Source organism: Phycodurus eques, chromosome 15 (genome assembly GCF_024500275.1).
Source record: "Phycodurus eques isolate BA_2022a chromosome 15, UOR_Pequ_1.1, whole genome shotgun sequence".
Classification (NCBI taxonomy): Eukaryota; Metazoa; Chordata; class Actinopteri; order Syngnathiformes; family Syngnathidae; genus Phycodurus; species Phycodurus eques.
Window position 1 is genome coordinate 2,122,317 of NC_084539.1, and position 17,896 is coordinate 2,140,212.

Sequence of the window (17,896 nt, forward strand, 5' to 3'; positions counted from 1 at the left end):
GCATCTTGTGGTATGGTCTGTATATACATCTTCTCTTGAAGTCTTCTTCGAACGGTGGATTGTGATACCTTCACCCCTGCCCTGTGGAGGTTGGCAGTGATGTCATTGACTGTTGTCTTTGGGTGTTTCTTCACAGCTCTCACAATGTTTGAACTGCTGTTGATAGCCGTGGCCGAACTGTTCGATCTCTGTTGCTCAGCACACCAGAAGTTTCTTTATTTTTCAGGACATTCCAAATTGTTGTATTGGCTTTGCCTAATGTTTGCGCAATAGTTCTGATCGATTTGACCTCTTCTCTCAGCTTCAAAATGGCTTGCTTTTCTCTCCTAGACAGCGCTCTGGTCTTCATGTTTGCTCAACAGCAAATGCTGTTTTCACAGGTGAAACCCAAAGTCAAAACCAAGCACTATCTAATGTTTAAGCAATAAATCTAAAAGGCAACACCCAGCAACTAGAAACACCCATGAGTCATGTGCCAATACTTTTGCTCACTTAAGAGGTGGGTGGGTTCAAACAAAAGGTGCTCTGTCCTCAGTTTTTTGTTTTTTTTTTAACACATCGACATATAAATACCATGAGATAAAAACGGTGCCCGACTGGTTAGAGCGTCTGCCTCACAGTTCTGGGGACCCGGGTTCAATCCCCGGCCTCGCCTGTGTGGAGTTTGTATGTTCTCCCCGTGCCTGCATGGGTTTTCTCCAGGCACTCCGGTTTCCTCCCACATACCAAAAACATGCATGCGAGGTTAATTGACAACTCTAAATTGCCCGTAGGTGTGAATGTGAGTGCGAATGGTTGTTTGTTGTTTGAGATAGGCTACAGCACGCCCGCGACCCTAGTGAGGAGAAGCGGCTCAGAAAATGGATGAAATAAAAACAGGAATTCTGAACTTTTGTCTCATATTCATCTTTGGATCGGAAACCTAAATGTCTTCCAGTATACAACAAAAACAAAGGAATTGACCTTACCGTTCCAATACTTTTGGAGGAGACTGTCACTCAACGCCTTCATTAGCAAATTCCAAGGGGGGGGAGGGAGTAACTTGACAATTCTGTTTCCATGGTGAATCGACATATCGTGGCTCCACTGTGTCTTTTGGTTGAGGCCGTGAACGAGCTTAGCTCAAAGTGAGTGTACTTAGACTTGATTGAACTAACTCAAGATCAGCTGTTCTGGACCTGAATGATCCTAGTTTTTGAGTTCAGGGGAGGTCACATCAGAACACGTTTAGATTAGGAGCATTTTGAACCTGCTTGCTGGAATAGCCCCTTGGAGTCAAAATGTCATCCAGGGAGATGACCTTTCTAGTTTACAGAACATTGTGCAAGACGGCTCACGATGCCGATGGTCACGGCGGAGGTGGAAAATACCTCCATAAAGCCACAGTGGCAAAACGAAACGCTAGTGTGTGTCACAGTATTACAAATGTTATTTAAGAGAATGTAAACCTCAGTATTAATAATAAAACTGTTCAGAGTTTATTAGGACAACTACCTAAAACAGGATGCCCATTAGATGTATTGTATGTAAATATGAATGGATAGAAAGTAGGGTTGGGCATCGTTTGAATTGGAGCGATTCCAGTGCCTTATTGCCATTCCAATGATTCTTGATTCAGATTCTTTTAGTGGGCTGGGTCAGAAACGTTTGCATGGTTGAAATAAAGGTTTATGAACATCCATTTTCTGAGCAGTCAACAGCATAGACTAAAATGAACATTTGACTCAGTGTTCTTTAAAACCAGTATCAATATCAAACCTATGAACTAAAAGAAACTAAACACGATTATGTGTGAAACTAATCCAATTAACTTACTTTATTAATTAATGTTTCAGCTAAAAGTTACATATAGCATTGTTAAATTCGTTATTTGGGAGTGTTTTATCACGCCAAATGGTTTGTGTGTGGAAGTTTTAACTTGACTTCCTGTTTTAAGCATATAGCCTTTTATTTTGAAGGGTACGAACCGGAACTCAGGATTTTGGGACGAAAAGTGACTTTACACGGCACGGTGATTTTTTTCTTTTTCTTTGAATGGATGGAACCAAATGCTATCCCTTTCCTTACCCACCGATGAGGCACAAGGTTAGTGTTTGTGATACTGTGAGAAATTTATGTGAATTTCTTCCCAATTCATTGTGATGTAAAGTTGCGACGTTGAAGTTTAAGCTCAATGTTAAGCTTTTATTTTTCTGTCATTGGCTGTTACGTTAGCTTGAAAACAAATAAACACTAAAAACCATCAGTCCAAAAGTGCATAGCTGTCTCAATGTTGGCATAGACGTATTTTATTGTTGCACTAACCCAACTGACTGAGTTGAATTCACTGAAGCACCGCACGGTATAGGCTGAGGATCGGAGCACGTCAGACGCTACACATCGTGAAAGCCTCCTTTGTGTGTGTGTGTGTGTGTGTGTGTGTGTGTGTGTGTGTGTGTGTGTGTATATATATGTATGTGTGTATATATATATGTATGTGTGTATATATATATATATATATATATATATAATCTTGTTTCAATTGTTGCACTGAGGCGCCCTGTCATTAATTTGAACAAAGCTAAGACACACTTTGGATGAAGGCTCATATTTGTTTGGCAAAGTTTGAAGCCGGATGCCCTTCCTGACGCAACTCTCTGCATTTATCCGGGCTCGCGACCGGCCTACAGTTTGCACTGGCTTGTGCCCCCATAGGGCTGCATTGACCTATTATCCTGACTAAAAAGGTAAAATCTCACAGGAAGAACTCTTGGGGGGAAAAATTACTCAATCTCCAAATTAAACACTTTATCTTGATGTTACCTTAACAAATCCCATCTTTCCCACAGCTTCCTTATGGTGGTTGTCAACCTGGCAGACTAAAGCATTGCAGAGGTGCACAGCGATTCTCTGGATGGATTCATCCTGCCTTGCCGGCTTCAGGATATTCAGCAGCAGCTGGTTGACCCGACTATACTGAAACTCCAGCTCCTCAGGAATACTGAAGTTGCACAGAGTCAAGCAGCAGTTCCTTTGCACCTTGTGAGGATATGTGGACGGGAGAGAAGGGAGTATTAAACTTAACATTGTGCAACGTAATAATGCACACTTATTCTCAGCTTTTACTTGCTCATTTAAGATTAATCCATTATGGCCAATCAGATCATGTAAACAAATGACACAGACAGCATCGCAAAAGAGAATATTGAGTTCACATCAATACGTTTTTTTGTAATTTGTAAAGAACAGTTGCACACAAAAAAGATTTCAGTGCAGTTCTTGTTTCTGTGATACAAATGAAAACAACGTCAAAGTAATTCGTCTCTGGGCTTCTACTGGGCTAAACCGGGACTTTGGGTACAAAATTTCATGGCATATCATGTCTAAATGTGTGTTGGTATGACAACTAAACTCCTGACTCTAGCTGGTGATTTTCAACGTGTTCCATTACTATTCCAATATAGAGGAGTGACAGCATTGTCTCCGGGAATGAACTACCCCAACATTCCAACTGTCGTTTTGAAAAAAACATTGACTCATTACCTAATGACCTATATGGACAGCAAAATGGTGTAATTGAGTCTTTTACACAAGTGATTCCAAACAAGGGTGCCACACTATCATCAGGGGTGCCGTGGGAAATGATCCAATTTCACTTAATTTGTCAGAAAACTATTGTCTATTAATTACAAATATATATTTTTTCATCTATCGATGCCACCAACATATAATAAGAGGCAGAACAATTACACACTCTTCCATTAGATGGTGGATGGTGCAATAAACTAGGGGTGGGCGATAAATCAGTCTCAATCTGCATCACAATAGACACATGATCGATAAATAGAAAATATGTTCAACAAAATGTTCAATCGGAGCAAATCTGAAACAAACTGACAGAGGCTTTCGGGCTCACCTCATTTCTCTTTCTTGCCGGGAAGCTCTCGTTGTATCTGATATTATTGGGGAGAAAGCGAGAAGCTAGAAAGAGAATTGAGAGCCACCCTTAGTCTCTACTCTCTCGACCTATCCAGCCCAGTTAAGTGCATTAAAGGTTACGTCATCGAACTTCTTTTTAAATGTTAAGGGTGACATTTTAAAATACGATTATCTAAATTCATCCGTTTTTCTTCAGGTCCTAAATTTGAATAAGTAAAAAAAAAAAAAAAAAAAAAAAAAAATGTCATTCATTATTGATATCGAAAGACATGAAATATTTATATTGTGATACACTTTTCAGCCATATCGCCCAGCCGTACAATGAACTGTGTATCTACCTGTAGCCATTCATACAACAGAAAGAGTCCCCAATATATCAACTTTGTGTTCAATTAAACAGGCACACATTTCACATACAGTAAGTAAAATTGTGAGATGAGGTTATTATACTTTCATATTGATACTTTTTATGCCATTTTTGTCTGGTGGTGTGCCTTGGCTCAATAAAAGTTGGAAAACTCTGGGTTGCACACACTACTGAAAAAATACAGCAGAGCGGGTGCAGCATGGAACACTTTACAAACATCAGAACTTCCAAAGGACGATCCCTCTTGAATTAAAGAGCACACTTACAGTGACCTCCTGGTATTGCTCCATTCCGTTTAAAACCACTTGAATGACTTCTTGGCGAAGCCGCACACTTTGGTCGCTGCGGTATTCTGTGTTTGTCAGGTAAAAGAGCGCAGCGCTACCCGTCACCTGGATGCTCTTATCGTATTTATGGCACTTCAATGCCGCTATAACAAGCTGAAACAAGACATTTTTAGCAGTCATATGAAAACATTTTTTGTATAAACTATTTCATGTCGATTGGTCGATGGTCTCTTTTTTAAAATCTCATACCTGCAATGCTCGGAGTAGCTGGATGCAGTGTTGTATCCTGGCGATGTCAAACAGTTGATTGATGGCTCTGTGGGCTAATTCAGGGCGGAACTCGGTGTAGGCTTCAATAGCATTCAGGACCTGGTCTTCATTCTTTGATCCAGTCACCTGAAAAAGCACCAAAACACCAACAAGCACCAACCAAAACCTGTTAATACACATCATTATACATAACCTTACGTTCTTAGTTTATCATTTTTTTATGCTCAGTATCTTGCACATACTGTGTGCATTTCTAAAGTAATTCTGCCAACATCAATCCGGTCAACTTTTAACCTTTTACAATGGTTTCCAATGTCTGGCCACTGCCCAGGATGCCCACATGCACTATGAATGATATGAAAAGAATTGATCCATCCATTACATATACCGCTTATGCTCATTAGCATTGTCGATAATAAATAATAAATATATAACCTTCTCTTACTCTTGTTATTAGTCCCTCCATTCGACTATGGGGTACAAAGTACCGGTATATACGATGTTCGTCCACTCATCACAAACTTGGGCATGCAATTGTATTGCATTCATTTTTAGATCAGCCAACCACAGTTCTTTGTCAGTCGACCTTCTCTCTTCTTTACCTTTGAGGGATCCAGAAAGGGGCCTGTCTGGTGACACTTTCCCATTGCTTTCTTAGCGTGGTTGATCCATTTCTGCCAAGGATGTAACGTAGGCACTGTTTAACAAATGCTTTAGCTTTGTTTGTGATGTTCTTTGTCACTCTGCAAATTTTAGCTCCTTAAATAAAGACTGTGATAATGTTGGTGTTACAAATATTCTACGTCTGGTCTTCGGGGATATCTCCTTAGATCTCTAGACAGGTCTACGAAGATAGGAAAGCTAGATAGGATAGCTTTACCTGTACTCACCATCACATCCTGTTCAGCAACTTGATCAACAGCTATCACACAACCCAGACAGGTAAGAGAGGTGACATCTTGTATGGCTTTATTCCCTAGTGTGATTGGTCCTTCCTCTATACCAATTATTCACATTGTCTTGGTCTTGCTTGTTTTGATGGTGACACCTACCATCTTCAGGGTCTTACGCAGTGTCTAGACTTTACCCCGTGCACATTTGTGGCAATAGAAAAGTAAGCAATACCGCCAACAAAATCCAGATCATGTAATTGAAGCAGAGAATCTACTGGATTCCTGTCCAGGACCCTTCAGTTGTGGTCCTCATTATACATGTGAATGTTGTCATTTATCCAGGTCCTTTGACTCTGAAGGCACTGAATCAAGCACAACTGAACAGTTCTGGTTTTCTTAGAAGAAGTGACCGAATTGAATCCCTGTCCGCTTTCGAAGTGTCCTTGAGCAAGACATTGAACGCTAAAGAGACTCCAGGTCGGCATTGTAAATGAGAAACTGCTCTCATTTCTCTTATCCAGTTAAATAAAGTTGATTAATTAAGTTTTGCTTCTCATTTGAGCAGGCTTCATCAGTTCATGAATATAGGCTATATAGAGTCCCCTCCAAAGTTATTGGAACGGCAAGGTCAATTCCTTTGTTTTTGTTGTATACTGAAGACATTTGGGTTTCAGATCAAAAGATGAATATGAGACAAAAACTCCAGTTTTATTTAATTTTATATTTCATGGCATTTACATCGAGATGTGTAAAACAACTCAGGAGAGCGCACCTTTTGTTTCAACCCACCCACTTTTTAAGTGAGCAAAAGTATTAGAAAATGTGAGCGATGGGTGTTTCTAGTTGCTTAGGTGTTGCCTTTTAGATTGATTGCTTAAACAGTGCTTGTTTTTGGCTTTGGGTTTCACCTGTGAAAACTGCATTTGTTCTTACGCAAACATGAAGACCAGAGAGCTGTCTATGGGAGAAGAGCAAACCATTTTGAAGCTGAGAGAAGAGGGAAAATCGATCAGAGCTATTGCACAAACATTGGGCATAGCCAATACAACAATTTGGAATGTCCTGAAAAATAAAGAAACTTCTGGTGTACTGAGCAACAGAGATCGAACAGGTCAGCCAAGGGTATCAACAGCAGTCGATGACAGAAACATTGTGACAGCTGTGAAGGAACACCCAAAGACAACAGTCAGTGACATCACTGCCAACCTCCACAGGGCAGGGGTGAAGGTATCACAATCCACTGTTCGAAGAAGAATTCAAGAGAAGATATATATACAGACCATACCACAAGATGCAAACCACTGATCAGCAAAAAGAATCGGAAGGCCAGATTGGATTTTGCAAAGAAGTACAGAGATGAGCCACAAATGTTTTGAAACAAAGTTTTATGGACTGATGAGACCAAGATTAACCTCTACCAAAGTGATGGAAAGGCCAAAGTATGGAGAAAGAAAGTATCTGTTTATGATCCAAAACACACAAGCTCATCTGTGAAGCATGGTGGAGGTAATGTCATGGCTTGGACTTGCATGGCTGCTTCTGGAACAGGCTCTCTTGTCTTTAGTGATGATGTAACTCATGATGGTAGCAGCACAATGAATTCTGAAGTCTACAAAACCATTTTGTCTGGCAATTTACAGATAAATGCATCCGAACTAATACGGAGAAGCTTCATCATGCAACAAGGCAATGTCCCAAAACCAACACAACAGAGGATTTGCAATGTCCCAAAACCAACACAACAAAGGATTTCATCGGGGGGAAAAGTGGAAGGTCATAGACTGGCCAAGTCAATCACCGGCCCTGAACACAATAGAGCATGTATTTTACCTCCTGAAGAGGAGACTGAAGGGATAAACAAACAAACAAGTACTGAAAAAGGCTGCAGTAAAGGCCTGGAAAAGCATTTCAAATGAAGAATGCAACAGTCTGTTGAAGTCAATGGGTTGCAGGCTTGATGCAGTGATTGCAAGTAAGGGTTATGCCACCAAATATGAAATGTTATTCACTTTAATTTAATCATGTCTGTTCCAATACTTTTGCTCACTTGAAAAGTGGGTGGCTTCAAACAAAAGGTGCTCTGTCCTGAGTTATTTAACACATTCATATGTAAATACCATGAAACAAACTGGAATTGTGAACTTTTGTCTCATGTTCATCTTTTGATCGGAAACCCAAATGTCTTCATTATACAACAAAAACAAAGGAATTGACCTTGCCATTCCAAAACTCATGGAGGGGACTGAAGAACAGGTCTATCTACCCTGAGCGTTAGTGTGCAAACCCAACAATTTCACCCCTAAGTTAGAGGCACCTTACAGTCCATGTCCAACGCTTGGTGATAGTCGTGGGTGTGAGCAGTAGTTTTGGCCTTGCAGCTTCCACACTGTTGGTTTGGAGAGTCCCATGTCAAGCTTGTAAAAGCAGCATTCATTTTATAGATGTTTCGGTACCCAATTTTATGTTATGTTAGTCTACTGCTCAACCCCAAAATGGAGGGTTAGCATTATGCTGACATCGTGTTCTTCCACTAGCCACCGTGATTACGGTATTTAAAGCCATTTCAGAGGGGTTGTAATATTGAATTCCTTGTTGACTCTAATAAAGCGAGCTGTTTTTCAGCTTAGACTGTAAAACTGTGACACAGTAAAACAGTAGTGAAGTAAACTTACACTAACATTAGAGCCTCCTCTACATTAACTATTAGAATAGAGGATAATGCATTAGGAACACTTCAATTTCAACAGATTTAAAGGCATTCCTGTCAATAGTACCTTATGGGCAGGGATGTGTGTCACATGGCAAAGGGTAGTGTCGTATAAACCCAAAAACTGCAAGGGCCTCTTGAGCTCTTGGAATGGGTAGATGCTGCTCTTGCATGGCTCATTACTAGAGAACAGAAAATATTCTTAAAAGATCATGAAAGAGGTTTTAGAGCCATTGTCCGCTAAGTTTACATACCTTGGCCGACCCATAGCTTCTTCTAAGTGTGGAACTGTGCAGTTGTCCAGCATGATGTGACCTGAGATGTCCAGTGAAACCAGATTGACCAGTCGCTGAACAATAGCAGTCAGGATTTTCCTGGTCATCTTAAACTTGGAGGTCCTCCGACTCTCACGTGAGATGTCAAGATGCCTGAGGAATGCAGCTTCATTACTTATTGGTGGTCTTGTACAGTGACTGACAACAACATTTTGTTAGCTAAACAAAGATTGTGTTGAAACAGGTATTAAAATAAGATTCTGACCTTGTACTGTGCAAGTCCATCATTTGTTATTGTAAAAATCCTATATTGACCATATAACTAAAACATCACTGAGGAGAGCGCAGACAAGGCCCACGTTAACAAAAGTGTAGAAAGAATTTGTGGAGAATCACATTTGGGAATTTTATCCTGGGTTGTGGTGGAACAGACCAAGTAAACACAAACAAGTTAATTTTAAAGGTCATGGTATAACCCAGCAAAACTTCCTAAATCAGAAAAAATATAAGGCCAGTCAGACTGGAAAAAGCAACTGAATCCAAAAATGGGGAACCACGAAGTTGGCCTCTGAGGACTTGGCTCAAGGAGAGGCAGTTCGCAAGTTGAAGATCCATTGCAGCATTGGGGGCAACGCCTTCCTCTCCCGTCTCTTGGCGCACTCGTCCGTCCTTGCTCACGACAGCCATATAACGGGCTCGATTTGACGGGCTATGACCTTTTTTTTTTTTGGGTGGCGGCTGACTCCTGCGTAGGGCTCTGTTCTTCGGGTGTGGTTGGGGCGATGGCCGCTGTGGGGCTCGCTGGGTGGGTGGGAGTTGGGCATGTGGGACGGTGCTCCGGTCCCTGTGCCCCTCCCTTTGGGACTGGTCGGGGCCCTTCGGTTGGGCTCGGTACCTCCCTGGCTCTGTGGCATCCCCCTGGTTGGGTCCGCTGCTGGACGGGCTCGCTGACTCGGCCCCCCCCCTCGTGGGTGGAGGGTGCCGAGCCCACCCCTCCTCAACGTGCCGGCTCAGCAACTCAGTACACCAGTTAACTAACATGTATCTGATGTTCATTCACTAATAAGTTTGATACACATACTATAGGCATGAATTGCTTGTACTGAGACCAATATTAACAACACAGTTTATACTAACATATCAACTCACAGGTTCTTACAGGCGTTTCGATACTAAAAAAGATTCCACCGCAACACTTGTCAGTCGCGCTGCCTTGCTCATTTCCCACATCCTGTCCTGCCCTTTACCGTCCTCGCTCATCTTGTTCTCTTGGTTATTTATTGCATGTCCTCACTGGTGCCCCCACCCCCCATCCACATATAACAACATGATTTGACTCTTGTCATGTTACGAGTGTTCAAATATCTAGACAGATATCTGATATCAGATATCAGATATCAGATATCTGCTGTGGTCCTCACCCCTATTCCTCTTGTCCACTCTCCCTTAGTCTGTCCCCTAAAACCCTTTTACTGTCAGGCTGCATTTTCAATAAACATCAGAATAATAAAAACATTTAAAACAAAGCAGAGAGAGTATTTCAAACTCCCCTGTTGCACAGCAAAACTGTTCCACCACAAAGGCATAGAGATCCACAATTCGGAAAGGCCAGGCAGCTCAACAGGACAGGTTAAAAAAATTAATAATAATACAAAAATGTAAACAAGATCCGTTGCGGTCACAGTTGTTGTTAGTTGTTTGAGAGATGCCTTTCAAAGTTGAGCAACCCCCAAACCTCTCAAGGAAGTGGTTTCTGTTTGCAAATGCAGCTGTCAAAAGTGAAATTACCTCCTGGTGATTAAGTGAATGAAAGAATACAATAAATAAATAATTTTTAAAAAATCGAGAGCCTCATTTTAGGCAACTCACAGAAGTTTTAAAATGAAGCAAAAATATAAACACCTTGGGACATACCTGAGATTGACGAGTTCCACCACAGTATTGGCCAACTCCTCTGAAAGTTCCACATTGTAGAGAACAAGAGATGCCAGTCTCTCGTTCCACTGAGTTAGAAAAGCTGTTCGTCGTAACTGTACATGAGACAGATCTAGCGAGGTGAGCGACTTCAAGGGTTTGAGCAGGGTCTCGGCATGCATCTCATCTGGTAGGCCACCCAGGTTGAGCAACCGCAGGCGGTTGAACCCCTGGAAGTTAAAGTCTGTCTCTAATGCCTCCCCAGAAATAGGATCCATAGCTTCATCGGCACCATCCCTATAGAATATGTTGCTGCAGCCAAAGACACAAAGCGAGACCAATGTCTCACGGAAGCAGGTCAGGGTTTTCAAGCTGCGGGATGACAGACTATGGCAGTTGGTGAGGTGAAGCTCAATCAGGTCCTGGAAAAACAAAATGTATTACATTAAGGACTTCAAATTCATTACAAATTTAGGAACAATCGAAACAAATTTTTGACGGGTTAAGACAAGCATTATGAAGTGCAAAATACGACAACGGAACCAGCCAGTATCCGTGATGGTATGGGTGTGTGTTAGTGCCCATGGCATGGGTAACTTGCACATCTGTGAAGGCACCGTTAATGCTGGAAGGTACATACAGGTTTCAGAGGAACGTATGCTGCCATCCAAGCAATGTCTTCCAGAGACATCCCTGCTTATTTCGCTGCCTTTTTAAAAACATTGTTTTAGCGCGCAGGCATGCTAGCGTATGTTTTAAGCTAGCGTATGTTTCACCGTGCCTGCGCCCAATAATACGGTGCGCCTTACGGTCGTGAAAATTTTCATTTAAATTTTGAAAACAATTGCAGATCGGGGCCAATGGAGTAATACAGAGGTTACCTTAATTCCAATGAGGGGAAGAGTTACTCCAAAACCATATGTGACATTTATTGTATTATAATTTGTATTATTATTGTTTAGTTCAGTGTTGTCGCTGCCCACTGTTGACCCACTGTTCATTCAACATAAACATGGTGATATCGGATAGGAGTCACTCCTTAATTCTACCTACATTTTAAAATGGGAATAAATTATTTTACTTGTAAAATAAATAATTTTAGATTATTCTTCATCATTTTATTCATTGATCCAATTAAATCATTATTCATAGATTTGTCAATAAAATAAATTAACATTACTAAAATACTTTTATATGTACATTTGAAATTTTAACATTTCAATAATTGCTTCAATAATAAATCGTTAAAACAATTAGAAATACTCTAATTTAAAATAGAATGAATAATTTTAATGGTTAAATACTGTTCATGTTTATTATTTTTTTCTTTTTATTCATGTAATAAATTATGGATTTATTGTAAATAAAATACATTTATTTTGAAAGAATACAATACTATTTTATTATTAGAGTTAGTGATTTCAGATGATTTCTTTTGACCTCATCTAAAAATGACCCGGCCCATCTGTCCATTTTCAAAATCCAATGTAGCCCTTGAGCACCAAAGGTTTGCTCCCCCGATGCAGTCTAATTGGATGTCTTTTTGGTTTCCAAATATGACGTGGATGGGACAGGTCATGCATATCGATTTAATTTACCGTATATTCATATAGACTGTTTCATTTGGGTCGACAGATCAATGACACGGATATGTAAATACAATTGTGTTCAATAAAAGTTAGTTGAATATTAAATATTTACTTTATTAATAAATGTCACTTCGTATGAATAGAATTAATACATTGAAACTCCGCATTCACTGGGGTATCAATTGCTTCTTTTTCCTACACTGCCGCAGCAGTTACTTGTTTTTTTTTTTTTTTTTTTTTTTTTTTACAGAATATATTTTCATATGGGCGGCAACAGTGAACAACTGGTGAGCACATCTGCCTCAGGGCCGGGGTTCAAATCCAGCCTCCCTTGTGTGGAGATTGCACGTTCTCCCTGTGTCTGCGTGGGTTTTTCTCGGGTTAGCCCTAGCCCTAACCCCTAACCCAAACGCGGTTGCCTCCCACATTCCAAAAACATGCATGGTAAGATCATTTAAGACTCTAAATTGCCCATAGGTGTGAATGTGAGTGCAACTGGTTGTTTGTTTGTATGTGCAATTGGCTGGCGACTAGTTCAGGGTGTACCCCACCTCTCTCCCAGAGTCAGCTGGGGTGGGCTCCAGCACACCCACGACCCTACTGAGGATAAGAGGTGCAGAAAACGGACGGATGGATATTTTCAAATCACTAACGGCCCGCATTAGCACCTCAAATTCCAAAGGGGAAGTAAGTAACTTGACATGTTTCTATCAGTTTCCATGGTGAATCGCCATATCCCGATATGTAGACATAGATGATGTCTTTTGGTTGTGGCCGTGAACGAGCTTAGCACAAGATGAGCCTACTTGGACATCATTTAACTAATTCAGATCAGCTGTTCTGGACCTAAATTATCCCAGTGTTTGAGTTTAGGGGAAGTCAAGTCAGAACTCTGGTTTAGATTAAGAGCATTTTGAGCCTGCTTGCTGGAATATCCCCCAGGTGAGTATGAAAACTGGTGTAAACGTACTGTACTTATAAACACTGTTCCCCACAGGTGGTCTGTTCTACTGTATTACACACAGTAAACCTGCATTATGAAAACTGATCTTCATTTAATAACACAGTACAGCCTTTTACCTGTTTTTTGATAGCTTCGAGGTCTCTGTCGTGGACAAAGTCTTCTTTCAGCTGCACCCTGGTAAGTCTGGTGCTCCAGGGTTCTGCGAATAATTGGAAAAAGCTCTCCTCTCGTTCAAAGTTACTGTCTGTATGAACTAACTCCATGTACCTGTTTAAAGAAACAAAACATACAATTTAAGCTATACGAGATCTGCAATACAATAAGAGCACAAAAACTGACTAGACAAAACAGAAATTAGGTAAGTGTCAAATTTATATTTCCAATTACATACACATTGACCAATTTGTCACATATTTCACTGGGAAGAAAGATGTCAGAGCGCAAGCAGAGCTGTTCCCCCAAACCCTGACAGCACATCGTCTTTCTGAGGTTCCTCAGGCAGAATATTGTTGCCAGAGTCATGAGGCTGTCTGGGTTGTCTCCTGCTTTGGCTGCCATATTAGCCTCTTCTTCTGTGGCTCGGATCCAAGACGAGGCAGTGCAGGGGACCTGAAGAGAAACGTGTCGACAAATGAAATGTGTGAGGATGAGCAGTACCACATTTTTTACAAACCTTTTGTAACTTTTCTTTCCCCCTTAACTCACATCTTTAGAAACACAAAGTCATAGAGAGGAGGGATTAACTTCCATCTATCCTTTTTCTACATCGTTTATCCTGCCTCGGGTCGCGGGTATGCTGGACCCTATCCCAGGTAACTGAGGGCAAGAGGCCGGGTACACCCTGAACTGGTTGCCAGCCAATCACAGGGCACACAAAAACAAACAACCATTCGCACTCACATTCACACCTACGGGCAATTTAGAGTCCCTCCACATTCTGGTCACCACCTCTTCCGGCTCCTTCCCTCAGGTAGGCCCTACCGAACAATGCAAACTAAAACAAGCAGACATCCCAACAGCTTCTCCCCCCTTGGCATTAACATCTTAACTAGTTAACTTACAATTCCATTGCAACATGCTGCCAGTTTTTTGTCTTGACTTTGTTGTCACATTTCTGTGGGGCCAATTATACATTACATTACATACATTACTCGTGCACTCACTCATCACTTTAAACTGCGAACATTTCTTGAAGTCTCTGCGCCCGTTGCACAATGGTCATTGCAGCAGACTACTGTTCTATTTGTCATTTCAACTTAAACTTAAGCAGCTTCGCCAAGCTAAGGAAGATGCATATCAGAGCGGGGACAGGGCCCTGTATAATAGAGCTAGAAACCAGCTTACTAAAGAAATTAACATTGCAAAGAGGATCTATGCAGCAAAGTTGGAAAAACAGTTTAGCGCGAACGACTCAAAATCAGTCTGGCGTGCATTCCAATCGCTGACTACTTACAAGCGATAACCATCCATGAACAGGATGTGAGACGCATCTTCAAACAACAGAAGATTAACAAAGCGGCAGGACCGGACCATGTGTCCCCATCCTGCCTCAAAGTCTGCGCGGACCAGCTCGCTCCAGTCTTCACTCAGATCTTCAACAGATCTTTGGAAATGTGCGAAGTTCCATCCTGTTTCAAACGCTCCACCATCATTCCAGTCCCCAAGAAACCTGCAATCTCTGGTCTGAATGACTACAGGCCTGTCGCTTTGACATCTGTGGTCATGAAGTCCTTTGAACGTCTCGTGCTGGACCACCTCAAGAGTGTCACAGGTCCCCTGCTGGACCCCCTGCAGTTTGCCTACCGAGCGAACAGGTCTGCGGATGATGCAGTCAACATGGGACTGCACTTCATCCTAGAACACCTCGACAGTGCAGGGACCTACGCGAGGATCCTGTTCGTGGACTTCAGCTCAGCGTTCAACACCATCATCCCTGAACTCCTTTCAACCAAGCTTCTCCAGCTCAGCGTCTCACCTAGCATCTGCCAATGGATTTACAGCTTTCTGACGGGCAGGACACAGCAGGTCAGGCTGGGGGAGGCCACCTCATCCACACGCCCCAAGGTTGTGTCCTCTCGCCGCTGCTCTTCTCTCTCTACACGAACGACTGCACCTCAGCGAACCCGACTGTCAAGCTCCTGAAGTTTGCAGATGACACCACTGTCATCGGCCTCATCGAGGACGGTGACGAGTCTGCATATCGACAGGAAGCGGAGCGGCCGGAGCTGCGGTGCGGCCGACGCAACCTGGAGCTGAACACGCTCAAGACGGTAGAGATGATCGTGGACTTCAGGAGGCATCCTTCGCCAGAGCTGCCCCTCACGTTGTCCAGCTGCCTTGTGTCAACCGTCGAGACCTTCGAGTTCCTGGGAATTACAATCTCTCAGGACTTGAAGTGGGCGACCGACATCAACTCCGTCCTCAAAAAGGCCCAGCAGAGGATGTACTTCCTGCGGCTTCTGAGAAAGCACGGCCTGCCACCGGAGCCGCTGAGACAGTTCTACACAGCGGTCATCGAATCGGTCCTGTGTTCTTCCATCGCAGTCTGGTTTGGTGCCGCTTACAAAAAAGGACAAACTCCGACTGCGACGGACAATCAAAACTGCTGAAAGGATTGTCGGTACCCCCCTACCCACCAGTGAGGACTTGCACGCTGCCAGAACTAAGACAAGAGCGTGCAAAATCCTCTCGGACCCACCGCGTCCCAGTCACCGGCTCCTTCCCTCAGGTAGGCGCTACCGATCAATGCAAACTACAACTAGTAGACATTCCAACAGCTTCTTCCCTCTTGCGATCAACTTCTTAAACACCTAACCTATAATTCCATTACAATAAGCTGGCAGTTTTTGACTTGAGTTCGTTGTCACATTTCTGCGGGGCCAATTATGTATGACTCGTGCGTGCACTCACTGTAGTTGTCTCGCCATGCTGCACTATTTGCATATACTGGCCACTCGTGCCAGAGTAGCATCTGCTCCATTTGCACACCGATTGAGGAGTATCTGTAACATTTGCACAACCGACATTGTCCCAGATGATCGCACTACTCGTCACTTTAAACCGCATCCACTCCTTGAAGTCTCGGCGCCCTTGGCACAATGGTCATTGCACCGGACTATCGCAATATTAGTCATTCGAACTGCTCTAAGTGCTAGAGGACTCTGCATCTTTTTGCACAATTGTTTTTTGTCAGTGTCTTTATGTCTCCAAAGTGTTCTGTCAATTGACTGTCTGTCGTACTAGAGCGGCTCCAACTACTGGAGACAAATTCCTTGTGTGTTTTGGACATACTTGGCAAATAAAGATGATTCTGATTCAAACTGCTCTAATTGCGAGAGGACTTTGCATCTTTTTGCACAACTTTCCCAAAAAATTAAAATAAATAAATGAAACATTTAAAATTGTACTGGCATTACCACATTACTGGTAACCTTTTATTGCTCAGTGACTGTTTTTTTTGTTTTGTTTTATTTTTTATCTCTATGTCTCAAAAGGTATTCTCTGTCAAATGACTGCCTGTTGTCGTACGAGAGCGGCTCCAACTACCGGAGACAAATTCCTTGTGTGTTTTTGGACATACTTGGCAAATAAAGATGATTCTGATTCAATTAACCTACCCTGCATGTTTTTGGGATACCCGGAGAATACCCACACAGGCACGTTGAGAACATTTAAAGTCCACGCAGGCGAGGCCAGATTTGAATCCGGGTCCTCAGAACTGTGAGGCGGATGTGCGAACCAGTCGGCCGCCGGTATTATAACAATTAATAATTGTACAGATAAATATTGCAGAAAATCAGTTATAACAGCCCTGAAAAGAAATGCTGGTGCAAGTGGGACACATTACAAAAAATACAAATACAACTTTTCATTGAATCCTGTCTATTAGATTAATGTTAAATAAAGCATAAAAAGTACTGTTTGAGGGGGGGAGAGTAAACGTCACACTGTGAAAGACAACTCAATCCACAGAATGTATACTTACAATTTGACATGCTTAACGATACAAAATATTGGCTATTTAGCAGGTTGGCGACTGATGTTTGCTACTTTAGAACTTTTTCCAAACAATATGACTGACTTATTGACGTTTTCTTAAGCATAAAGACTCTTACTGGTTCGCTTAAGTGAAATGCAAAGCTCCCCCGTCCTCTGAAGGCTATTACTGGGTTGTTAACAATAAAGTCATGAATCCTGAGCGAGTAACTTAGCAAGCAAGCTAGTTAGCGATTAAGTAGAACAATTTACTTAAATAACACCAACGCCAAATAGTCATATATGACCGGGACGCAAATGCTTCCATACACTACTTGCGAGTCGAAGTTGTTATTGTAAGTTGTGCTCCCAAGAGCCGTTAGTGTACATCACTCGTGTGTCTCAGGTTGCGTTAGCTTTCGGCTAACGATGACTTTCCCTGCACTGTTAGCGAACTCAGCTGGTACCGCTAGCGCTAGCTACAACTGTACGTGAAGCTACAACAAGCAGCGAATGGTCAGCGATGTCTGAGTAGGCGAGTCATCGTCTAATCCTCTACCTTAGCTTTCGCCAAGGCTTCGGGTCTTGATAGAGGCGAGAAACGGAGTTATCGCCGCCAGTCTTCGCTCATCTGATTTTCGTTTTCGTCTGATGTCAACAAACAGACTCCTCCTACTTCTACTACAAGTCCTCCCTTCCTCCCGTTCCGCTTCCTCCTTTCCTCGTTTGCGATGCAC

The 17,896-nt window shown here is 42.2% G+C and overlaps 1 protein-coding gene across 2 annotated transcripts in view; it reads right to left on the reverse strand.

Moving 5' to 3' along the window:
• The window catches only part of zer1 (zyg-11 related, cell cycle regulator), a 34,975-nt gene extending 17,152 nt beyond the window's left edge, over nt 1–17,823 (reverse strand). For both annotated transcript variants that reach the window (XR_009769939.1, XM_061698912.1), the window contains exons 1-9: nt 17,719–17,823; nt 13,576–13,793; nt 13,301–13,451; nt 10,632–11,053; nt 8,697–8,870; nt 8,510–8,624; nt 4,822–4,968; nt 4,552–4,725; nt 2,803–3,018 (exon numbers count right to left, since the gene is read on the reverse strand). Coding sequence is in view for 1 of the 2 variants with exons in the window: in XM_061698912.1 (XP_061554896.1) it covers nt 2,803–3,018; nt 4,552–4,725; nt 4,822–4,968; nt 8,510–8,624; nt 8,697–8,870; nt 10,632–11,053; nt 13,301–13,451; nt 13,576–13,742 (1,566 nt within the window). In the remaining variant the exon portion in view is untranslated. The remainder of the gene's footprint in view (nt 1–2,802; nt 3,019–4,551; nt 4,726–4,821; nt 4,969–8,509; nt 8,625–8,696; nt 8,871–10,631; nt 11,054–13,300; nt 13,452–13,575; nt 13,794–17,718) is intronic.
• Nucleotides 17,824–17,896: the final 73 nt, after the last annotated feature.